At 39.5% G+C, this 26,354-nt stretch overlaps 1 protein-coding gene and 1 long non-coding RNA gene across 2 annotated transcripts in view; one reads left to right on the top strand and one right to left on the bottom strand.

The window, feature by feature from the left end:
- LOC124277032 (cullin-4A-like) overlaps positions 1-26,354 on the top strand; it is a 47,547-nt gene that overhangs the window by 8,814 nt on the left and 12,379 nt on the right. Inside the window, exons 4-14 of the mRNA XM_046712683.1 lie at positions 2,286-2,359; positions 3,052-3,214; positions 3,806-3,895; positions 5,081-5,163; positions 7,355-7,422; positions 12,764-12,882; positions 16,112-16,187; positions 17,123-17,251; positions 18,227-18,264; positions 18,852-18,918; positions 19,834-19,944. Coding sequence (XP_046568639.1) covers positions 2,286-2,359; positions 3,052-3,214; positions 3,806-3,895; positions 5,081-5,163; positions 7,355-7,422; positions 12,764-12,882; positions 16,112-16,187; positions 17,123-17,251; positions 18,227-18,264; positions 18,852-18,918; positions 19,834-19,944 — 1,018 coding nt within the window. The remainder of the gene's footprint in view (positions 1-2,285; positions 2,360-3,051; positions 3,215-3,805; positions 3,896-5,080; positions 5,164-7,354; positions 7,423-12,763; positions 12,883-16,111; positions 16,188-17,122; positions 17,252-18,226; positions 18,265-18,851; positions 18,919-19,833; positions 19,945-26,354) is intronic.
- LOC124277033 lies at positions 7,760-21,089 on the bottom strand. The gene is made up of 4 exons (XR_006898723.1): positions 20,917-21,089; positions 16,050-16,053; positions 14,888-14,894; positions 7,760-7,787 (listed from the first exon to the last, which is right to left on the bottom strand). It is a non-coding gene; the product is annotated as an uncharacterized LOC124277033 (long non-coding RNA).

Below are 26,354 nucleotides of genomic sequence, written 5' to 3'. Positions count from 1 at the left end.
AGAGCTCAAAGTTTATTTACTGACGATCCAAAACAAGGAGAAGATTTCTCAAACGTTTATTCATCCCATTATCGCCTCTGAATCAAACAGAAGTGTCACGGACCACAATATCTATTTGGATAAGGACTGTCATTCTCCGTGCCTACAAGGCAGCAGGCTTGGACCCACCAACAGCATCAAATCCACATGAGATCAGGGCACTGGCCTCTACCCTCGCCCTACACGGTAACTGTTCCTTGAACACGATTATGGAAGGATGCTATTGGAAATCTAACATGGTATTTGCTAATCACTACCTAAGAGACATCACTACAGAAGATGTCTCTGGCATTCACCATTTCGGACCACTGGTCCTCGGCTCAGCAACTGACAGTCCCTCGTGAGGCGTTAAAATATTATCCTCACAAGATTAATATGTATTTTATACATACTCATCTAGCTTATAACTCTACGGAGTTTTAGGGCTATGTATATATGTTCAGCTTAAGTATTCAACCTTAAGCATATACTTGGATATAGTCAATTTCAGTGCCTCTATCAGAGTCACCTATATATATATATATAATTTTATATGTATTGTTCAATATATTCATAATGTAATTCCCCTTTAATGGCTTTATATAACCTATGGTTTCTTTATACAGGAAACATCCTAAATCTAAGCCTTCATGAAGTTCCCGTGAGGGGATATTACAGTATATCTATACAAAATCACTAATTATAAATCCAAAGTATTCTGTTACCCACCTCCGTTCATTAGGATGCTACAAGCAAAGAGCATGAGTCAGGATAAGGAAAAATATGTAATTTTAGAGTAAAATTGATATTTTATACTTATCCTGACTCATGAGGTTAGCCCTCCCATCCTCCCCACATAACACTTTGGATTTCCCCTGTAAATTCAAGTGTTGGGCTCGCTAAATCAGGAGAGAGTGGAGCACATGGCCAGAGGGTGGCGACACCTTTCCCGCCAGGGGAGACAAAGGGGAGCAACCGTGGTGAGTACCAATTAGTGATTTTATTTTGAAGGGAGCTTCAAATAAGGAGATACAAGTGTTCCACTATGTTCGCAAGAAGAAGAAGACAAGCAAAAGAGCATGAGTCAGGATAAGTATAAAATATCAATTTTACTCTAAAAATTACATTTTCTTCTCGTCTGATAGATTTTGTATCATCTGAAAATCAGTATTGGCTAATTGCTGAAATTTGGTACACCTTATTTTTATCCGATACCCATGTCTCAAACTGTTCAAAATTAACATTGAGGTATTTGGTTAGATAAATACATTGATGTACCCTCTATGTTTGTTTATGTCAAACAAGTTGTTTACTTAATGACTGATAAAACAGACGTAGTATTTTAACTTAAGCTTCACTCAAGTCTAATTTGGCAAGGAGACCTGTGCAGGAAACAGAATATGAATGCTATGTAATTTGCATTGCATGAGGAAATGTAATGTTGAGCACAGTGGTGAATACAATTATGGATATTGATCCTTATTCTGTTATATAGTTTTTGGAACCAAATCATGTTTGTTATCTGTTCCTTTAAATGTTACTTTGAAAATGACTTAATAATATAAAGTGGGCTCAAAGCATCCAGTGAGTTTAATATCATACAGCTTTATTTAACATATTGTAAAAAAAGTACTGCAAGATATGGTTTGGATTGTCACTAGCGTAAAGAAGTGAATGTGTTAATAATTTCTTTAGAGCCTGGAATGAATCATTGATCATGTAGACTTATGGATGAAATGATGCACGAAACTGCTCTGAAAGAAACAACCAAACACTTAGCGAAGTCATAGATGTTTTGTGGTACAATGAATAAAATTTTGCGTCCCTTCTGGACGCAGTGAATTGTTTTTCTGCGTCCATTCTCTACATTTGTGTGTACTGGACGCATATTTGCACATCATGTAAAACCCTGAACCAATGAGGCAATTTTAGAAACATCTGAATGAAAGCATGACCCTTTTTTATCAAGTACATATGGCACATATGATATTTCACTTATGAACAGTGTGAAACTAAAAGTTTGATACATATATTTGACTTAGTATGACAGAAATGGAAACTTGCATCAGCCGTGACCTGTCCTATCGGCTAGTACAATTTGGGTGTCAGTGCTACATTTTATCATTATTTCAACTGGTGGACATTCTTGGACATTCCTGCTTTATGATGGTGTATCGGGAAATGACTACTGTGTAACCATGGCATCTATCTGTTCTTCATACTCTCCATGAAAGTTCACAAGATATTTTCTCGATTGTCTTTTTCAGATAATGATTCGCAGTATATTCCTGTTCCTGGATAGGACATATGTACTTCAGAATTCTGCAATTCTTTCAATATGGTGAGTGTTAATGATTTTAAACGTATTTAGTTGACAATTCATCAAAGCAAAGTTCCATCAAGTTGTACTTTCCTGAGTCATGTACTAAGTGTTCAACCAGTGAAGATCCGGGTTACAACTGGTCTTTAGTAACCCATGCTTGTTGTAAGAGGCAATTATCGGGATCAGGTGGCCAGGGTTGCTGGCTTGGTTGACACGTGCCATCGTATCCCAATTGCATAGATTGATGCTCATGCTGTTGATCACTGGATTGTCAGGTCCAGACTCTTTTATATAGCTGAAATATTGCTGAGTGCAGTGTAAAGCTAAACTCACTCACTAAGTGTGCATATCTCAGTGTTCTCGAATAGTGTCTGACCCTCTGATAAATCCGGCAGATTCGCTAACGGTCCGATAGAAGTCTACAACCCACCGGGCCCCAGTGTCTGTCTGTATATTTCACAATGACTTTGACTGAAGTTGTTATGTTTGACATGTGACAATTGTTTGCTGTTTATTTTATCTTAGTTTTTCTTTAGTTTGTAAATAATTTCAATGCCAATTATAAGAAATGTTAAATCTGAAATGTGTGCTTAATTTTATTCCATGGGTCCTGTGAATTTTCAATGGGTCAGACAGACATCTTAAACTTACAGGACCCAATGTCCTGTTACTTTGAAACACCATTCGTGAACACTGATATCTGTTTTCAGGGATATGGGTCTTGATCTCTTCCGCGCCAACATTATCAGCCACAAGACAGTGGAGGCACGGACCGTTGACGGCTTGTTGAAGCTGATCGGAAGGGAACGCAATGGCGAGGCAGTTAACCGACAGTTGCTGAAAAGTCTCCTCAGGATGTTGTCAGATTTGCAGGTATGTAATGGTCCAACTACCTTATATTATTGAAGTTAATTGGCACAAGTTAAGGGGTAGAGATGACATACTGTCTCACATTAATTCCAGGTTCCCAGATTTGACTAGAAAATTTGTGAAAAAGAAATCTACATGTTATTTGTCTTCTATGTGCACTAATTTGGGGTCTCCTTACACTTGACACTGTGATATTGATAAAATAATGATGACTGTTAATATGTTCAGCCCAGCATGATGAAATACTGTTCAGTGTTTGAAAGTAAACATGGATGATGGAAATCAACTGGTTTGTCTTACCCTAATGTTGAAAGCTTGGTATTAATGGGCTCCCAAGATTTGTAGCCAGTGTGGATAATAAGGGGAGGTGCTTGGTCCTGGATGTTTCTGTAGTATTTATAACTTGGGGCCCCTTAATCTTTGATTTTCATCAAAAGGGCAGGTACAATGATCCTTTGAAGTCATGGTTTATTTGAACTTCTGGCAAATATCACAGTGAATTTCAACAAGGCCAGGATGCCGTCTAATTTTGGAAAATACTGTTCTGATGGCACCAAACTCACTCTTTGACTTATCTCTGCTTGTCACTTGCAGATCTACCATGATTCCTTTGAAAAGAAATTCCTGGACGCCACAGAACAGCTGTACGCAGCAGAGGGGCAGCAGCTGATGCAGGAGAGAGATGTAAGCACCTCTACCACATATACACATCTTCCTTACAGCTTTAGGGGCAGCAGGGTAGTCTAGTGGTTAAGCATTCGCTCATCACACCAAAGACCCAGGTTTGATTCCACATGTGGGTACAGTATGTGAAGCTCAGTTCTTGTGTTCCCTGCGGTGATATTGCTGGAATATTGCTAAAAATGTCATAAAACAATATTCACTCTCTCCAACTACTTAATGGTTTATATACACCATTTCATTCAAACTGCTCTGTTTTTTGCGCATCATCATATTGATGTCAGTACTTGGGACTCTGTGAAAGAATAGGTACCTGTACGCATGTTTGAAGCTGGGGTCAACTATACTCTGAAGTTGAGTGGTTGCCATAGTTACAGGTTTTTACTTGGTTAGGTGTCAACAGACTCCGATGTTGGTGAGCAAGCCCAAGACCATAAAATCGTGCTGATGAGTGCAATGATGAGGTCCTTACTGACTTCTATCAGTTGAGGGATGTTTTTCTGGAGCAGCTGACAGTGTTAATATGCTACAAGTTGAAGCTGAGAAATCTGTCAGAAAATGTAGTCAGTAAACATTTTAAGCTTGTTCATACAGAACAAGCAACAACCCGGATTTGATTGCCCACATGGGTACAATGTGTGTGGCCCATTCTGGTTTTCCCCGTCAAAAGCTGTGTAAAACCAGGGCTCCAGATAAGGGGCGTATGTGTGGATACAAAATATGCACGATACGTTGGGAAATAATTTAGAAAATGTAGCAGATACACACCCCAGCAATATGGTGTACGGTCTTAGAATCATTTACAGACGTATTTATCTGAAAGTGTATTTTTTTGGTGTGTATTGACCTGTTTACACAAGAGCAGCAATGTTGTGGTGCATATATGAAACGAAACACAAGATTACAGTACTGATCCGCCATTAATTTCCATTCTTTACTCTAAATGGACCCTTAAGTATATTTCCAGTACTCCTATATTGGAAAAAAAAGGAGTACATACTCCTGATCTTGACAAATTATCTTGAGCCCTGTAAAACTAAACTCGCTTACTCACTCACTAGGAACACACTCTGAACACCAGTGACATGAGTGTTTCACTTATCTGACTAGTCATCAAGAAAGCACCAGTGTTGAATGTGTGTGCTGTGAACTATGCAAGTTAGTTGACAATGTATTATATATCTGCAGGTGCCTGAATATCTTGCCCATGTGGACAAACGTCTCAATGAAGAAAACGAAAGACTCCTTCACTATTTGGACCAGTCAACAAAGTAAGATTCAGCTTGCAATACAAATAAACCGTTACACCTAAATATTTTCCTGGGTTGATGATATAAAAGTGAACCAGTTGTCACAATTTGTGAAAATGTTTCTAGATGTTTTTAGATTGTCTTGACTCTGCTGGATCAAGCCTGGAGATAATGAGGTCAGGTTGACCCAGTTAGAGGTCAGGTACATCTGTTCCTTACCCCATGCTTGCTGTAACAGGTGACTCACCAGTGAGTTAATCATAACTCATACTGTTAATTAGAGCTAGGAGACTTGCTTGATACCACCTGGCTAGGTCACCGCGACATTGCTCTCCACTATCTGTATCAACAATATCTATACATGTGCTGACATCTGTTACTTGAATCCAATTATATCAGTCCAAGATTGAGGACCTATTACTTGACCAAAGTGTATTTGGCTATAGGAATAAAATTAACTATTTTATGTATTGATATGATAAGCCTCATCTCAATATACGCTTTAGTGTACTGTTTCAGTTGTATCAGCCCACCCCCCCCACCCCCAATCCCCACATGGACCTATGTCAGTTTTATAACATCTTGTTACTCAAGCACAACATGTAAAAAAACAGATCCGTTTGTTATAAAAAAAGCAAGAGCTTCCACCCGGATAGTTTAAATGGGGGGCGGTGGGGTAGCCTAGTGATTAAAGCGTTGGCTCGCCTGACGAAGACCCGGGTTCGAATCCCCACATGGGTACAATGGGTGAAGCCCATTTCTGGTGTCTCCCGCCGTGATGTTGCTGGAATATTGCTAAAAGCTGCGTAAAACCAAACTCAGTCAGTCAGTTTAAATGGTTTATTACTGAGGCAACAGTTTGATAAAGTAAGGGACTGTTCATTATTTAGTGGGGGTTGGGGGGTGATGATTTTCATAGGGAGGCATGTACTATGTGAATGACCCACTGCTAAATTTTATGTACAAAGTAAATGACCCCCCTGCATATCATGCACAAAATCAATGACCACCCTTCTACATGTGAACAAAACTGATGACACCCCTACCTCCCCAGAACAAAATGGGTGACCCTCCCTTAAAATCATCATCATCCCCCCTTAGCCATGAATTATGAACAGTCCCTAACTGACTACCATGAGTACAATGATATATCCATGTATTTTCATTTGCTTTTCCGCCAGTTGTACAATATTAATGAGAATCTAAAAATGCCAGTGGCATTGTCAATAGTATGAATATAAATCTTGTTTCACTAGTTGCTGTAAATTATGTATAAGAAACAGTCATATTTCAAACATACCCCATGTTGATCAGCAAGGATTACAGCTATAAATTAGAGTTACTTCCCTTTGGTAACAGAGGGAATCTGCTGACTTTGCCAGTTTTATTCATTCATCGTTAGTTGATTAACCATGTTAATACTATCCCAACACAGGTTTATATCTTTCATGATTCTATTTGTATTGTGTTGCAGTAGTTGAATCATGTGAGGTAATATTGTGGTAATAGTAATAACAGCCGCTGCAGCCAGCCTGCGCAATGGCGGGATTACTGCTAATTGTACTTACCTTGGCACTTTATGTATAAATGTATGCGCCATTGTTGGCGCAAGTTTATAATTTATAACACCTTTCCATATACCGGGCACATAAATGAATACATTATACGTTTAATGAATAACAACTTCTTTTTCATTTTATTCACAATGTTTCAGAGCTAATTCTTGCCCCTCAATGAGGTGAATGCTGATGAAGGAGCAAGAATTAGCTCTGAAACATTGTGAATAAAATGAAAAAGAAGTTGTTATTCATTAAACGTATAATGTATTCATGCTCATCCAACTTCTAAATGCCTTTCAAAAACTTCGATTGGACGTGTAATCAATTTCAAAATACTACTATTTTCATTGAAGGCGATGTCAAACATTCGGAAATCAAAATCAAAATATTGAAACTTCCGGAATTCAAAACGAGGCTTCCTAAGCTCTGCACATTGCTAGTATGTCTATTTGCATACAAAAGTGTAATATGAACTGCTGTAAGGAGCTTGTTTCGATGTACTTGATGTACAGTTTTTCATCAAATCGGTTTGGTTGTCAAAATGTCAAATTGAAGGACTTTTCACTTTTAGTTATTGGCCCACATTTTCTAAAGGTCATTTCTCGTGAGGAAATCCTGGTTGTAGTACTGACCATATGACTGTGTTATTGTAGGAAGGCTTTGGTGATGTGTGTGGAGAGACAGCTGCTGGAACAGCATCTACACCAGATACTGCAGAAAGGTGAGTATGTCCTTCATCAACTACCCGCCTCCGTGGTGTAGTGGTTAGAGCGTCCGCCCAGAGTGCGGAAGGTCGTGGGTTCGATCCCCGACTGCGCCATACCAAAAGACGTTAAAATATGGTACTTGTTGGTCCCTGCCTGGCGCTCGGCATTAATGGGTACAGCAAGGACTGGTTGGCTTGGAGTCAGACTAATGTGTCTGAGTGGGGTATTCATGCTTCACTGCGGCATGGCATCAGTGGGCTTGCACTATAAAACCAGCTTTATTCTGGGCTAGTACAAGCAGCCGCACATACACATACACACGCATGCACGTCGTCATATGAGCGAAATATTCTCAAGCACGACGTTAAACCCAATTCCACTACCACCATCACCTTCATCAACTTTACCCCTGGGGAGTCAAGTCTGTCATTTCATGTTGGATTAACTCCTCCAGGAGCAGGAAGACATTCTACAAAGCAATTGTAGGGCTACGGCTGTCATAATTCTAGGGACCCGTGAAGATCCGGGTTAGAATTGGTCTTCAGCAACCCATGCTTCTTGTAAGAGGCGACTAACAGGATTGGGTGGTCAGTGTGCTGAATTGGTTGGTATCAGTCATGGTACAAACCTCTCTCACTCACTCACTCACTCACTCACTCACTCACTCACTCGCTTGTGATGCAGTGGGGTAGCCTAGTGGTTAAAATGCCAAAGACCCGGTGTAACAGGCCAAACTTTCCCCCTGGCCAAACCTTCCCCGGGGAAACTTTAGCCTAGGCCAAACTTCCGCTTTCCTCTTTCTCCCTCTCCTCTTTCTTCCCCTTCCCCCCCAGCTTAATCTTCCCCGGGCCAAACTTTCCCACCCATGAATCAACTTTAAAGGCTACTTGTTTCCCATCCTTGTTCTTATATCAAAAGGGGGAGATTCTGGCCTAGCTAGGCTATTTCTTCCCAAACCTTGTTTTCATGTTTATTTTTGTCTTGCAAAAAGTCAGAAACGAAAACAAGACATAGCTATTCTCGTGAACACATTCATAACATATTCATGTTGATCTCAAGTTCCATTAGCAATTTACAGGTCATCTAAATACCCAGTTTTTACTTGGATGTCCATGTCCATTCTAAATCTTATTCCCTCACTCATGACTTTAAATATGGCATCCATGTCGGCGACATCAACTTAACAGTTGGAAGCAGATGTAAACATCAACACAACAACAACCCAACACAATATCTGTATCAAATGCTGTATCATGTATCATACCACTATATTGCCTTATTCTATATTCAAAAGACAAGGTTTGAAAAGGTGTATACTTGGCCCATGGATATCTGAATCATGTTTCATTCACCCAAAGTGATTATGGATTAGTAAACAAGCTTATGTTAATAATGTTCCATTACATTTACACTTACATACAAAAAATATTAGATAATTAATAACAGCATGATAAGAGAGCAAGCAACCTGTGTATATTACATGTTATTTACCCATCAAATGTGCGATTGAATGTTTACATCTTATGGTGGACAGATGAAGAACTAATGCAATGTGTCTTCATAGGAATGGCAGCAGGAGCAGGATAGATTTAGAGATGTATGCCGTTCAAACATGTACCTATGCATTCAAATCACTACACCGAAGTCAGAGACAAAAATGGACTATTTAGCAAAAATGTGTACCAAAATATAAGTCAAACCTACTGTAGGTTTATAAGAGCAAGGGTAGGGAAGAAGTAGCCTGGCTCGGCCAGAATCTCCCCCTTTTGATATGAGAGCAAGGGTGCGGAAGAAGTAGCCTAGCTAGGCCAGAATCTCCCCCTTTTGATATGAGAGCAAGGGTGGGGAAGAAGTAGCCTAGGTAGGCCAGAATCTCCCCTTTTGATATGAGAACAAGGGTGGGGAAGAAGTAGCCTGGCTCGGCCAGAATCTCCCCCTTTTGATATAAGAGCAAGGGTGCTGGGGAAGAAGTAGCCTAGCTAGGCCAGAATCTCCCCCTTTTGATATGAGAGCAAGGGTGGGGAAGAAGTAGCCTAGCTAGGCCAGAATCTCCCCCTTTTGATATGAGAGCAAGGGTGGGGAAGAAGTAGCCTAGCTAGGCCAGAATCTCCCTTTTGATATGAGAACAAGGGTGGGGAAGAAGTAGTCTAAGTAGGCCAGAATCTCCCCCCTTTTGATATAAGAGCAAGGGTGGGGAAGAAGTAGCCTAGCTAAGCCAGAATCTCCCCTTTGATATAAGAGCAAGGGTGGGGAAGAAGTAGGCTAGGTAGGGCAGAATCTCCCCCCTTTTGATATAAGAACAAGGGTGCGGGAAGAAGTAGCCTAGCTAGGCCAGAATCTCCCCCCTTTTGATATAAGAGCAAGGGTGGGGAAGAAGTAGGCTAGGTAGGGCAGAATCTCCCCCCTTTTGATATAAGAACAAGGGTGGGGAAGAAGTAGCCTAGCTAGGCCAGAATCTCCCCCTTTTGATATAAGAGCAAGGGTGCGGAAGAAGTAGCCTAGCTAGGCCAGAATCTCCCCCTTTTGATATGAGAGCAAGTGTGGGGAAGAAGTAGCCTAGGTAGGCCAGAATCTCCCCCTTTTGATATGAGAGCAAGGGTGGGGAAGAAGTAGCCTAGCTCGGCCAGAATCTCCCCTTTTATCCCCATAGCGTTTTGGGGGTATTAAAATGGACTCCGATCCGTCCGTCCGTCCGTCTGTCTGTCCGTCCGTCCGTCCGTCCGTGCACATTTGTCTTTTCCGGAGCAGAACTCTAAAACCGTTCAATATTTCTTCACCAAACTTGGCACATACATGGATCTGGTGGTGTACTGGTGCCTTTTGGTAGTTTTGGAATTCTGAATTAAATATTTTTGGCGTTTCCATGGCAACAAGTTCGACTTTGACTGAAATTGGTGGTAGTGCTCTTTTCCGGAGCATAACTCTAAAACCGTTCACTATTTCATCACCAAACTTGGCACATAGATAGATCTGGTGGTGTACTGGTGCCTTTTGGTAGTTTTGGAATTCTGAATAAAATATTTTTGGCGTTTCCATGGCAACAAGTTCGACTTTGACTGAAATTGGTGGTAGTGCTCTTTTCCGGAGCAGAACTCTAAAACCGTTTAATATTTCTTCACCAAACTTGGCACATAGATAGATCTGGTGGTGTACTGGTGCCTTTTGGTTGTTTTGGAATTCTGAATAAAATATTTTTGGCGTTTCCATGGCAACAAGTTCGACTTAGACTGAAATTGGTGGTAGTGCTCTTTTCCGGAGCAGAACTCTAAAACCTTTCAATATTTCTTCACCAAACTTGGCACATACATGGATCTGGTGGTGTACTGGTGCCTTTTGGTAGTTTTGGAATTCTGAATTAAATATTTTTGGCGTTTCCATGGCAACAAGTTCGACTTTGACTGAAATTGGTGGTAGTGCTCTTTTCGAGACATAACTCTAAAACCGTTCACTATTTCATCACCAAACTTGGCACATAGATAGATCTGGTGGTGTACTGGTGCCTTTTGGTAGTTTTGGAATTCTGAATAAAATATTTTTGGCGTTTCCATGGCAACAAGTTCGACTTTGACTGAAATTGGTGGTAGTGCTCTTTTCCGGAGCAGAACTCTAAAACCGTTTAATATTTCTTCACCAAACTTGGCACATAGATAGATCTGGTGGTGTACTGGTGCCTTTTGGTTGTTTTGGAATTCTGAATAAAATATTTTTGGCGTTTCCATGGCAACAAGTTCGACTTTGACTGAAATTGGTGGTAGTGCTCTTTTCCGGAGCAGAACTCTAAAACTGTTCACTATTTCTTCACCAAACTTGGCACATAGATACATCTGGTGGTGTACCTGTGCCTTTTGGTAGTTTTGGAATTCTGAATAAAATATTTTTGGCGTTTCCATGGCAACAAGTTTGACTTAGCCTGAAATTGTGGTAGTGCTCTTTTCCGGAGCTGAACTCTAAAACTGTTCACTATTTCTTCACCAAACTTAGCACATAGATTGGTGTGGTGGTGTACTTGTGCCTTTTGGTAGTGTTGGAATTCTGAATAAAATATTTTCTGCGTTTCCATGGCAACAAGTTTGACTTAGACTGAAATTGGTGGTTCTGCTCTTTTCCGGAGCATAACTCTAAAACCATTCACTATTTCTTCACCAAACTTGGCACATAGGTAGATCTGGTGGTGTACTTGTGCCTTTTGGTAGTTTTGGAATTCTGAATAAAATATTTTTGTCATTTCCATGGCAACAAATTTGACTTAGACTGAAATTGGTGATAGTGCTCCTTTCTGAAGCAGAACTTTCAAAACCTTTCAATACTCTCCTTCCACTTTTCTATATACACACCTAAATATTTGACATAATCATAACTAGTAGACATAATCATGAAGAGTATTTTGCCATTGCGGGGGATATTGATGACTTTGTCTTCTTGTTGATATAAGAGCAAGGGTGGGGAAGAAGTAGGCTAGGTAGGGCAGAATCTCCCCTTTTGATATAAGAACAAGGGTGGGGAAGAAGTAGCCTAGCTAAGCCAGAATCTCCCTTTGATATAAGATGGGGAAGAAGTAGGCTAGAGCATATAAGGGTGGGAAGAAGTAGCCTAGCTAGGCCAGAATCTCCCCAGAATCTCCCTTTGATATAAGAACAAGGGTGGGGAAAGAAGTAGCCTAGCTAGGCCAGAATCTCCCCTTTGATATAAGAACAAGGGTGGGGAAGAAGTAGCCCAGCTAGGAATCTCCCAACAAGAAGTGGGGAGCCTAGCTAGGCCAGAATCTCCCCTTTGATATAAGAGCAAGGGTGGGGAAGATGTAGCCTATATAAGAACAAGGGTGGGGAAGGTAGCCAGAATCTCCCCTTTGATATAAGAACAAGGGTGGGGAATGAAGGCCAACCTAGAACAAGTAGGGGAAGAAGTAACCTAGAAATCTCCCCACTTTTCATAGAAAACAGAACAAAATATCCTAGTTTAAATAAGAGGGAAGGGGGGGGGTGTGTGTTTGGCCTAGTGGGGAAAACTTTTGACTAGCCGAAACTTTCCCCGGGGTAAGATTATCCTAGGACAAAACCTCCCCGGGGACAGTTTGGCCTAGGCCAGATTCTCCCCGGGGAAAGTTTAGACGGGGAAGAAATGGCCTGCTACACCGGGTTCAATTCCCCACATGGGTAATACAATGTGTCATGTCCATTTCTGGTGTCCCCCGCCATGATATTGCTGGAATAAAGCCATATTTACAACCAGGGGCTGTTTCTCCCTCTGTCATCATAACCTCTCTATTCAGCTTACCTGGAGTCAGTTTGATTAGAAAGTACTTAGCAGTGTCTTACAATTTGTGATTGTAAGACGTTTGATTGTATTTCTCTTCAGGTTTAGATCAGCTTCTAGACGCCAACAGGATACCAGACTTGACTCTGCTGTACCAGCTTTTCAACCGGTTCCGGGATGGTCTGCGACAACTGTTCGTGTCGTTTGGACTCTATATCAAGGTCAGGTTACATTCTGTTCAGGGGCGGTGGGGTAGTCTAGTGGTTTAAGTGTCCGCTCATCACACCGAAGACCTGGGTTTGACTCACCACATAGCTACTGTATGTAGGGCTGGATATTGCCCTGATTCTCATATTGCGATATATTGCAATAATTCAAGAGATATTGCAATACATATTGTGATATATTGACTGGAAGGTTTCTGTGCAAATGTGTACATCACAAATTCATAATAGCTCTCTGTGTGCGACATCATCTTCTTAGTTGCTGTTACACCGTATGTTCAGGCTTCCTGTCCCCATTGTGTATGGGTGTATGCCAGTGGTGTACAGATATATGATAGAGAGCCTTAATGTGGAATGTTTCATTGAAGTAACTGTATTGCAACAAAGTTTTGCAAACATAATGATAAAGGTAATAGTATAACATGATTTTCATGGTCAGTGTTGTTTGCTTCAACAGAATGCACTTCAATGCAGTATGTGTTTATTGCTACTCTATGTCAGTGATTCATTCAGAGTCAACTCCAATATAAACACGTGTTAACATGAACTGTTTTAAAATGAAACAAAAACATGATTTAGGTGAACTACTTGAGCTTAATATCTCATGTGACCTCCAGTAATTAAGATCTTTGACTAGAATGTCATTATATAGTCATACAAGATTTATAACACTTTGGCCTTTATCATAAATTGATAACATATGTCCCATTATGAAACAAAACAAAAATATCAAAATAATGTGAATTGTGGTCACTCCAGTAGCTCTACTTATAAGTCCAAATAGAAAATTGGTCAAATATTTGAAGGGCATTTAGAAGTGAAATGCATAGGAAAGCAAGATTTATTGATGTCAACTTTTGTATTTGTGATTATTCATGACCTAATGAAGGTGCAGGCATACACTCCGAATTGTTGTGTTATTCACAACAATAAGTTGACATCCATAAATCTTGCTTTTCATAAAAGATTGGTCCGTTTGAGGCCACTTAATTCCTCCAAAACGTCACATATGAAGATATTTAAACCCCCCAAACTTAAAGCATTTGGTAGAATATTTGGCACTTTTGCAGCCACTTATAAAGACACTTCCACTTGTAAAATGTTACATGAAAAAGAAAAGAAACAAAAGTATATTTGGCACTTTTAGAGCACATTATGTTGCTATGGAAATCAAGGGCAGATAATTCAAAGGGAGATAACTCTGGATGACCCAATATATTGCAGAATCTGAACCATATCGCGATAATCGTATCGCGATACTTTACTGGTAATATTGCACAGCCCTAACAGTATGTGAAACCCATTCTTGGTGTCTGCCGCCATGATATTGCTGAAATATTGCTAAAAGCAGGATAAAAATAAATGGACTAATTCAGTTCTCAGGGTTTTACACAGACTTTGGAAAAAGAGAGTCATGGTGACTCAGTATTTAATTATGGGAGTCATTTTCAATATTAGGGAGTCATGAAAATTTCAGTGTGATATTTATGTGTGTATATCAAAATTTTATTGTTTTCTGTTGTATTGTCATTTATATGTTAGTTAATAAATAGTATATTTTTCACAGTTCATTTCAGTCATAACAAACTGCAGTATACTGAAAAAAAAATAATCAGGCTTGTGATTTATTCACTGTAACTTACGGTTATTAACATGAATTGAAAGAAATATCTAAATCAATGAAGATCTCACGAAAACTATCATTGTTTGCTGATCAAATCGATTTTAATGAACCAAATTCTGAGGGTTACTCATAAAACTTGCGTCTAGCTTGACTCTTATGATAATATTTTGAGAGTCTTTTACACAATTGTTGCGTCAAATACGCAGGAATCACGCGTCATGTAAAACCCTGAGTTCTGTTGTTCATCCCTGATGATATTAGCTAAAATAAGCTACATCAAAGACAACCCATTCATGGATCATAAAGCTTACAAGACACCAATAACTTTCCTGAATCACCTGTGTGAAGCATTGTAGAGTGCATACTTCAGCGGTTGACCCTCACCCTGTCTGCAATGCTTGTCGTACTACTTCGTGTTCATTGCTTTCACGTTGTATATAATGCACAAATTTGTCCACAGTTGAGTTTATTAAACATTTATTGTCTTGTTTACGCAAGAAGTTAGACAAGGTACGACGTGATAACAAAAGCTATGCTGGGAGGGTTGGTTCTCAGTCATCAAATCGTGAGTTGCAGTAATAACTGTGGAGGGGGCAATAACTTTTGAGCAAGAAGGTTTACATGGAGATATCCTTGATTAGAATTAAATTAGATTATATAAATATACCCTTGACTGGTGTGTGGTTGTGTGTTGTCTCACTTGGCAATGTGTACAACCACACAGAAGTCATGATACTTGAGTCAGGTGAAGTGGAGATGAGATGATGACATTGAACATGCTGTAAAGTTTATTGTTATGTCCAAGAAAAAATACCTCAGTGGATGAGAAGTGGTCAAATGTCAATTTTACAGAATGCCATATTGACCAAGTCAGGTCTGTTAATACAAGGTATTGACTTGATTTGCTAGAAATAGAATGGGAATTTCCTGGATGTGCCAGATGTTTCCGTTTGACAGGTACTCCTGATGTTAACGTAAAACATAGATTTTATACTTTCATTCTGACTTTGTCTGTATTGTACTAGAAAATGATAATAGATGCTATATGAGTTAAAAGCAGGTTTTTTATGGATCTAGACGTCTTCCTTCTTGTGAGTTCTGTATGTTGCCCAATAATAATGGCACTGACCTCCTAAAGGGGCGGTGGGGTAGCCTAGTGGTTAAGGCGTTCGCTTGTTATGCCAAAGGCCCACGTTCCATTCCCCACATTGGTACAATTAGTGGTGTCCCCTGCCGTGATATTGCTGGAATATTGCTCAGGGCTTGATTTAGTGCTTTGTTACTTGCACTGGTGCAACTCAATATTACAAAGTGCAATCTAGTTATTAGTCTAACTTGCACCAAGTGCAGCCAAAATTTTTAATGGGTAAACTCTGAATAAAACATATTTCTTATATAACATATTGCAATAAAAGCAGTACAACTGGAATCTGGCTGGTGCAACTAGGTTTTTGTCTTAGGTTGCCCCTGGTGCTAGTAGGTTATCATCTCTTAAATCGAGCCCTGTTGCTAAAAGCGGCGTAAAACCATATTCACTCACTCACCTCATAAAGTCTATAATTGCATAGTCCTGGCGGCTGTAAGTATTTACTCTCTTTACAGAACACTGGGCGAGTGATAGTTGTCAACCAGGAGAACGATGCAGACAAAGACAAAGACATGGTACAGAGCTTGTTAGGTGGGTGATGCTTGGGTGGAGTTTTTAACTTGTGACATTTGTGCTAGACTTTTACAGTTCCAGTGTTGCGTGATGCCAAGCCTTACTAGGTTCGATGTAATGTTGATGTGTGATGTCCATGTGCTGTATTTAATTATGCCATGTAATGTTCACATGACATGCGACCCGTGTAGGTCCGGGTTAGAATGAACCTTCAGTAACCTATGCTTGTCGTAAGAGGTGACTAACGGGATCGGGTGGTCAGGCTCGCTGGCTTGGTTGACACATGTCATCGGTTCCCAATTATGCAGATTGATGCTCATGCTGTTTATCACTGGATTGTCTGGTCCAGACTCGATTATTTCCAGACCGCCGCCATATAGCTGGAATATTGCTGAGTGTGGTGTAAAACTCAACTCACTCACTTGTATGAAATGCGGGGCGGTGGTTTAATCTAGTGGTTAAAGCATTTTTGCTTGTCATGCCGAATAACCGGGTTCGATTCCCCACATGGGTACAATTTGTGAAGCCCATTTCTTGTGTTCCCCGCAGTGATATTGCTGGAATATTGCTAAAAACGGCATAAAACCATACTCGGTCAGTCAGTCATATGACATGCAGATATGTGATGTTCATATGATGTCATGAAGGTGTGTCATGTAGATGTGACATCATTCATACTCCATTGGTATTATCAAAATAAGACTTCAAGAAATGTCCATTTTACTAGCAATTTGCATCATCACAGAGTTTCGATCATCACAGAGTTTCGATCACATGGTTGCTATCTGGTTATTTATATCTGGATCAGTATTCGTGTTTTATTTAGCTGTTTGTCTTGTACAAGGTTATCAGTGCTATATGTGCATTGTAAGCATGAACAAAACAGAAGTGGTATAGTATCAAACACATTTTCTTTCTTTGGTTCCACCTTAAGACTGCGAATATTGTTTCAGATTTCAAGGATAAGATTGACAACATAATCAGCACATGTTTTGGTCGTAATGACAAATTTATCAATGCAATGAAGGATAGCTTTGAAAACTTCATCAACCAAAGACAAAACAAGCCAGCCGAACTTATAGGTGAGTAACAACTGATGGAAGATATTTCCTCTACTTCTTGGAGGCTTTTGTAGAATGCATAAAGTCCTTTTGCTATTCTTACCCAAGATTTCAGGTTCACAACTTCTGTTGTGTCTGAGTTAGAACTGGCCATGAGCAACCAATGGTTATTGTTAGGGCCAAGTGACAGGATCGGGTTGTCCGGCTCAGTGATGTTGGGTCAATGCATCTGTCTAATTGTGTTGATAAATGTTCATGATGTCAGTCACCTGACTGTCTGGTCTACACTTGATTATTGACATCCCTTGTAAAATGGCTGGAATATTGGCTGAGCACAGCATTTACCAACAAACGAAACAAACAACCTCAGTGGGATTCAGGATGCTCCATTTATCAGGGGAAACGAGCAACTTCCGCCCATGATGTTTGAGCAGCAGCAGCATCCACAACAGGATGGATTGTTGTTCATGGATCACTGATTTACCTGGTCCACAGTATTTAGTGATGCAGTGATATAGAGTAGGGATGGCACGATACATAAGTTTCATGAATCGATACGTATCACAATACCCATGTCACGATTCGATACGTATCATGATACCAATTTTCGCGGTATTGTTGTGTAAATTTAGTTATATTTTGAACATTAATATTTCATACTTAAAATATGTTGATCTTTACATGGACAATTATAATTCTCAGAGATTAAAAAGTTCTAATTTCCAAACTTTGTGCATGAAATATAATCATTTATAACTCTCATAACATCAAGAAACATGATACAATTGCAAAATGTAAACGATACATAGGCATATTTAAACCAATAGTTTCAAAACTAAATGTCAATACAGTTTTGAATGTATCAATAATTGTATTGTCTTAGAAAAAGTATCGATGTATCAATTTATCATGGCATCCCTAGTATGGAGTATTAATGTGGAGTTAAACATTCACTACCTTCACCTGTTATCTCACATCTACATACTTTTGTTTCAGCAAAATATGTGGACTCGAAGTTAAGAGCAGGAAACAAGGTTTGTCTTTATACCTTTTGTTGTATAAACTGCAGTAAGAAATTGTCTTCTGATTAACCAGTTTGAACAAAGATGTTATGTAAAAGTAATATAGACAGTAGTGAAGCTTGATTTGGAACCCATTGGTGTACTGTGTTAGTATCAGTCCCTAGCAACAATTGTACCCGTGAAGATCCGGGTTAGAATATGTTTTAGCAACCCATGCTTGTCGTAAGAGGCTACAAACAGGATCGGTTGGTCAGGCTCGCTGACTTTGTTGACACATTATATCCCAATTGCATAGCTCAATGCTCATAAAGTTGATCAAAGGATGGTCTTGTCAAGGTTTGATTATTTTAAGACTGACGCCATATAGCTTGAATATTGCTCAGTGTGACATTAAACAAGAAACAAACAACAAGCAACCATCGCTGGTCATGAGACAATTTCAGAAAGTTGATTGATTGCAAGTCATTGTACAGAAAGAAAGTGGATTGTTGCTTACACTAATACTATTAAACCCTGGATTGTCTGGTCGAAACGTGATCTTATAGATGGAATGTTAAACAACAAAACATAACAGATATTTATTCTATTTTGTTCCCCAGGAAGCAACTGAGGAAGAGTTGGAAAGACTTCTAGACAAGATCATGGTGCTCTTTAGGTTCATTCATGGTAAGCAGTGTTGCTTGTAAGGAGAGCAGTTTTGTTAAATGCCGCGCAACGTTAACAGTTGACATTCTCTACATTCTGGGTTAGAAATACTTTTTTCCTAAGTGTGCCTTAGGGCACCAGACAAATATTTTAGGTGTGCCTTTCAGAAATCAAGTGTGCCCACATGTTTTTAGAATAAATGACAATGATGGTGATCATTTGAATTTTATTTTGAAATAAAGAAATGGGTTTATGAGCATTCAAATATGTATGGTATTATTAAATTTGGACAAAAATAATTGCTTGGGGGATTAAATGACTAAATGTGAGTTATGTCTCTAAAAAAAATAGGCATGTCAAAAAGGCACTGAGAACATTTCTTAACCGTGCTATTTCAATATTTACCGTGCCATGGCACACTAATATATGGGGTATTTCGAACCCTGACATTGATTCAGTCTAACTGATCAAGTCATACACGACCTGTGTTTTACACTGAAAGGACAAACAAAATACCCTCCTTTAATTTCTAAACACACAGCATTCCCATATTTGCTGTACATTCTTGGAGACAGTGGGGTGGCCTAGTGGTTAAAGTGTTTGTTTGCCATGGCAAGGACCTGAGTTCGAGTCCCCACATTGGTACAATGTGTGAAGCCTATTTCTGGTGTCCCCTGCCATGATTTGGCTGGAATGGTGTTAGATAATCAGTATCATTACATAGATGTAACATTGATTAGATTAATGCTCATGATGTCAATCACTGGATTGTCTGGTCCATACTTGAATATTTACATATCAGCATCATATAGATGGAATATTGTTGAGTGCAGCCTAAATCACTAAACAAAAGTATTATTTTAGTGTATAGTTTCTCGCTACACTGAAATAATACTTTTGTTCAGTATAAAAAAGCAGCAATTTTTATATTTTCAGGGAAGGATGTGTTTGAAGCTTTCTACAAGAAAGACCTAGCAAAGCGTCTTTTAGTTGGAAAAAGTGCATCAGTAGATGCAGAGAAGTCCATGTTGTCAAAACTTAAACAAGGTACACATTCCTCTGTTCAGAAATATGTATGATTTTTTGCATATCATTGCTATATCTTTTTATGAAGTCGTTTTGAACAAATTTGTCTTATGAAAATGGTGTTCTTTTTAGTTTCATAATTTATTATTGTTATTGTTGTTGGGATTACACACAGGGAGTATAGGTTAGGGAGAATAGATCGTCAGCAACCTTCAGAAGATATATGTTGTACAAGGTGACGATATGGAGGAGTGGTCAGACACTATCACTATTTATACGGGCGGTGGGGTAGCCTAGTGGTTAAAGCGTTGGCTCGTCATGCCGAAGACCCGGGTTCGAATTCCCACATGGGTACAATGTTTGAAGCCCATTTCTGGTGTCCCCCGCCGTGATGTTGCTGGAATATTGCTGAAAGTGGCGTAAAACCAAACTCAGTCAGTCAGTCAGTCAGTCACTATTTATACACTGCAATGTCGAATGTTTCTCATAATATAAACCTGTGAAAATATGGGTTAGAATTAATCTTCAGTAATCCATGTTTGTAGTAAGAGGCAATTAAAAGGATCAGGTGGTCAGACTTGCTGACTTTTGACATGTCATTGTATTCCAATTGCATAGATCGATGCTCATGATGTTCACATGGCAGGGGTGGAAATAACTTTAAAATTGCTAGTGTACTCCCGGTATAGTGGCACATGTAAAATCACTTGCCCTGATCATTTTTCCACTATACCGGCCGTTTTCTTGTTGCATTTTTAAATAAACAACATTATTAACATTGGAAAGTCAACTGGACACCGATACAGCGTGATATACAAATTTGCTTGCCCGACAGAAAAAAACACTTGAGTCGGATGTCGGGCAATGGGTTATTTCCACCCCTGCATGGGATTGTCAAATCCAGACTTGATTATTTACAGATTGCTGTCACATAGCTGGAATATTGCTGAGTGCGGTATAGCTGAAACAAACTGTGTTGACAAACTTGAGTACTTAAAGCTCTCTATCATATTATAACTGAAAACATACCGAGTAGCTTGGAGGTTCGGGGATCAAGCTCACCTGTGACCGGGCATAAAAAACCTTGAAGTCAACTTTGTGTGCAGACTCTTTCAGTGTTGTCACAACCTCTAATGTACAGTACACAACCCTGTGCACTTAAAAGAACCCACCAGATGGTGGCCACATGAATACGTGCATACAGCTAGTTGCGGGTATTAGTCCAGGAGGAGAATCTCAAAAGAGGCCTAGAAATAGGATTTCGTAGCCTCCCCAGTACTGATTTTGTTTGACACTATTTTCAGTTAGTATGATGTCTTGGGCTCATGAAAAGGCCTGTAATACTCTCAGATTGTGGTATCAGGTTTTTTTTTTACAGGCCATTATATGTGGTGGGGGTCTGCGAGCCATTTCGTCACATTTCGTTTGCTCCCCGACCACACCTCAAAGTTAATCATTAATAGTTTTACTACTATCAATCTGATCACTTTCATTTTGACTTTTGTGTACTGCTAAAGGATGTAGAAATTATTTGACATAATTTTGTTTTGAAAAAAAAATCAAAATGGCCGCCGTTTTGTCCGCCATTTTGTTTTGTCGTGTTTTGCCTTCTCAGCACTTCAATCTACATAAAAATGAACACTGAATGTTTCCATTTACATCCAAAGTTGATACTTTTGATGTGTTTTGACACTTGTTTCTCCTAGAGTGATGGCTTGGGCACAAAACAAGTCATTTGGTTGGTCATATCGTGGTAATTTAATGTTTTACGGCTCATTCTTTGAGTCAGGGGTATTTTTTGCAATTCTCCGACTTTTCATGGAAATGTGTGAGAGTGATTTATTTAAAGGCAGTTAACATTATTTTTGTTACTAAAACAAGTTCTTTTTGTTTTCTCTTTACTTCTAGAGTGACAGCATATTATTAGGGATTTTTATATATTACCCAGAATTCAAAATGGCTGCCAAAATGGCCGCCATTGTAGTTTAACTACATATACTTATTGGAAGACTAAATTTGTACTGATATGAAATCCAAACATATCATTTGGTGTCTAATGTTTAATACAGTATAGGAATAGAGCTAAATTTCAATGATAGGGTCAGTCAAAGCTTCACATTCCTAAAATATTTGATGAAATAACATTATCCAAAAGTGTTTGAAAACTATGCTTCATGGCCAATAACTACGTCTAAGCTTTGGTTGTAGGTATTCAAATTGTTCTATCAGATAACTCTTAATCACTTTTGATACATCCATAAGCTTGCAATTAACCCTCCTTTTCACTTTCTTTCATTTCATATGTTACTTCATGTCAGAATCGGACCTGTAGAGATCCGGGTTAGAATTGATCTTCAATAACCCATGCTTGTCGTAAGAGGTGACTAGCTGGATCTAGTTGTCTGGCTCGCTGACTTGGTTGAGTCATGTCATCGTATCCCAATTGCGCAGATTGATGTTCATGCTGTTGATCCCTGGGTTGTCTGGTCCAGACTCGATTATTTACAGAAGACCGCCATATAGCTGGAATTTTGCTGAGTGCGGTGTAAACCTAAACTCACTCACTCACTCATGTCAGAATCGGAGTCATCTACTGGCAACAAGTCAAAGGTGTTCAGGCAACAATCATCTGCCATACAAAAAGACATGCCTATGTGCACACTATATCATTCTTTCTGCTGGCATGATGACTTTTTGCTTTTACACGATGTCAGTTCAACTAATCCATGGGGGAGCAGGATCTCTCGACATCAGAATAGGGATAAGCTGACCATCACTTATGCTCCAACCATGGTCAACTGGTGAAGGAATGTTCATGATTGGTTGCAGAGACTGTTTCCAAACATGGACTTTGTAGGTTACTCGTTCAATGTGATGTTTTAGACTGTTGGATGTTGGTTGGAGGTTTTCATTCAATATCTTGTGTCATCTACAGACTACTGGATTATTTGGTACATGAAATAGAACTCACAAACTGGCCACAAGATGTAATGAGTGTTTCTTGAACATCCAAATTGTCATCCATTTGTTGTGTGAAGCTTCTCATCCCTGGGCTTTACAGCCTTTTTGAGAATCAATGTAGAAAAGGTTTTCAGGTTCAGTCGATGTAAAGGTGACCACAAGTTTGTCCTGGAAGAGTTCAATCGACTACTTATGAAGTTATCCCTTTGCTCTGCCCCAATCTGTTTAACATGCAAGAGGCTGTGAATCATATCCTTTGGGACAACAACTCCACTTCCAATGTTCACAAGATGCAGACATCATTCATTTGGAAGATTGAATGGACTTGTCATCAACCTTGATGTGAACATGGACATTTCTAGTGTTCATTTCACAATGGCTCATTCAGATGGAACATTAAGAAAGAACATCAAAAGCGGTTTGTTAAATGAACTTTAAAAGGAAGCTTTTGGTCCTTCGCTGCTTATACTAGCAGAAGAGAGAATGTTGCCAGTTCATATAGTTGATGGAATGGCAAAATTGCAAATGTTCAGAAAGGAAGCTGCTTCCACATTTGGAAACTTGGCTGATATGCATTGGGACAACTTCACTTCAATTCTGAACCGAACAGACTGCATTAGAGTTGATGTTGTTTGGGACTAAAGCAGGGGAGCAAATCAAAAGAGGATCGCCAACGGCGCTAGAAGTCAAAAACAAACCACTGCCAAGACAATGGGACAAACCCATCAGCAGTCCTGTCAACAAGTCTAGTCTTGTAGCATGTATGGACGAACGATGGTGTTACCTGTTGGTAAAGCCTGAGTCACACCAATGTAGTTCTTAGGACGTCCTGCCCTGTCCAAAGAATAACTGTAAAGTGAGCTCGAACGGGATAGAACGTGTAACTTTTGTATAAATTACAATGCTAGTTTGATCATAAACAGTTCTCAGTACGTCTGTCACGTCTTTACCCCACCCCCAGACAGTTGGTGTTACGTTTAGAGTGGGTAAAATTGTCCGTTCAGCCAGTGTGGACAACGTTTTCAAGCAGTCCCATCCCGTCCATAGTCACTTTATTTCCCTTCTGAACTAAACCTATCTCGTTCTTAATACGCACAACCCCGTTCTAACTCATTCTTCTAAACCAACTCATTTTCAGGCACTTCTTTCCGTTCTCACTACTTTCTCACTCCGTTTCTAGTGCGTGCAATCGTAATAGCAATAACTTCCTGGTTCGATTTATATAAATACCCTGCCCATTCTTATTCCGTTCTCAGTTTCAAGGTGGAAACATTGACATCACCATGCCTCCAAGGAAGAAGAAGGGTGAACATCTAAGTTATAAAGGGGTCAATGCGTTCAAGAAGTTCATCAAACATGGGAGGGGTGATTCTCAAGAAATTGTAGGACTCATGATCATCAAGGCGGAGCTCCTCCATCAGTTGATGATAATGTCCCACAGCTATTCACCTCTCAGGTTTAAGCCAGTTCCTCACCCAACAAGTTCTTGTGTTTTCCTTCTTTCTTGCTCTACCAACTCATTGTACTCTTGCTCTGCTTCCGATCAAAATTGCAGGAAACCAGCATTCAATATTTTGACAGCTGCAAACTTGTTCATAGAAACTCTATCCCAAAGGACGACCATGTTAAAAACGCATGTATATATACCCTACCTTGTCATTTCGTAATGCACACAGAGTTGACATAGTAAGAACGGCATGAGAACTACATAAACATACTAACAACGAGTAGAACGTGATGAGAACCCATTGCAAACTGTTAGAACCATGTACTACAAATTTCTTCAGAACGATTCTTTTTGTTTTGAACATATTTGCTTGGAATAGCGACTAACTAGAGTTCAGTAGAGTTCTGCAAACGGGATGGACCAGGTGGAAATTGTGTACAAACGTATTGCAATTGATGCCGGACTGCACTACGTCCGCCACGATTCTGTTCGTAGTATGGCAATTCCGTTCTTAGTATGGCAATCTCATTTTTAATACGTTATTACTCCGTTCCATTTTAGAACGTGTAGAACGTTCGACATGTGGAATTGACTTACAGAAGTCCTCTGAAAATCACTAACAAACATTGACACAATTGGGTGACAATTTGGATTGTCTGCATCTTGTGAACATTGGAAGTGGAGTTGTTGTCCCCAAGGATATGATTCACAGCCTCTTGCATGTTAAACAGATTGGGGCAGAGCAAAGGGATAACTAGATAAGTAGTCGATTGAACTCTTCCAGGACAAACTTGTGGTCACCTTAACATCGACTGAACCTGAAAACCTTTTCTACATTGATTCCCAAAAAAGGCTGTAAAGCCCAGGGATGAGAAGCTTCACACAACAAATGGATGACAATTTGGATGTTCAAGAAACACTCATTACATCTTGTGGCCAGTTTGTGAGTTCTATGCATGTACCAAATAATCCAGTGATGTCTGCAGATGACACAAGATATTGAATGAAAACCTCCAACCAACTACCAACAGTCACATTGAACGAGTAACCTACAAAGTCCATGTTTGGAAACAGTCTCTGCAACCAATCACGAACATTCCTTCACCAGTTGACCATAGTTGGAGCATTTGTGATGGTCAACTATTCTGATGTCAAGAGATCCTGCTCCCCGTGGATTGGTTGAACTGACATCGTGTAAAAGCAAAAAGTCATCATGCCAGCAGAAAGAATGATATAGTGTGCGCAGAGGCATGTCTATTTGTATGGCAGATGATTGTTGCCTGAACACCTTTGACTTGTTGCCAGTAGATGACTCCGATTCTGACATGAGTGAGTGAGTGAGTTTAGTTGTACGCATTCGGGAATATTCCAGCTATATGGCGACAGTCTGTAAATAATCGAGTCTGGACCAGACAACCCAGGGATCAACAGCATGAACATCAATCTGTGCAATTGGGATACGATGACATGTGTCAACCCAGTCAGCGAGCCTGACAACTAGATCCTGTTAGTCGCCTCTTACGACAAGCATGGGTTATTGAAGGTCAATTCTAACCCGGATCTTCACAGGTCCGATTCTGACATGAAGTAACATATGAAATGAAAGAAAGTGAAAAAGAGGGTTAATTGCAAGCTAATGGTTGTATCAAAAGTGATTAAGAGTTATCTGATAGAACAATTTGAATACCTACAACCAAAGCTTAGACGTAGTTATTGGCCATGAAGCATAGTTTTCAAACACTTTTGGATAATGTTATTTCATCAAATATTTTAGGAATGTGAAGCTTTGACTGACCCTATCATTGAAATTTAGCTCTATTTCTATACTGTATTAAACATTAGACACCATATGAGTTGTTTGGATTTCATATCAGTACAAATTTAGTCCTCCAATAAGTATATGTAGTTAAACTACAATGGCGGCCATTTTGGCAGCCATTTTGAATTCTGGGTAATATGTAAACATTCCTAATAACATGTCGTCACTCTAGAAGTAAAGAGAAACCAAAAAGAACTTGTTTTA

Source organism: Haliotis rubra, unplaced genomic scaffold (genome assembly GCF_003918875.1).
Source record: "Haliotis rubra isolate DU_JTF1 unplaced genomic scaffold, ASM391887v1 Scf217, whole genome shotgun sequence".
In the NCBI taxonomy this organism is placed as follows: domain Eukaryota; kingdom Metazoa; phylum Mollusca; class Gastropoda; order Lepetellida; family Haliotidae; genus Haliotis; species Haliotis rubra.
This window is presented reverse-complemented; position numbering and strand designations above follow the sequence as displayed.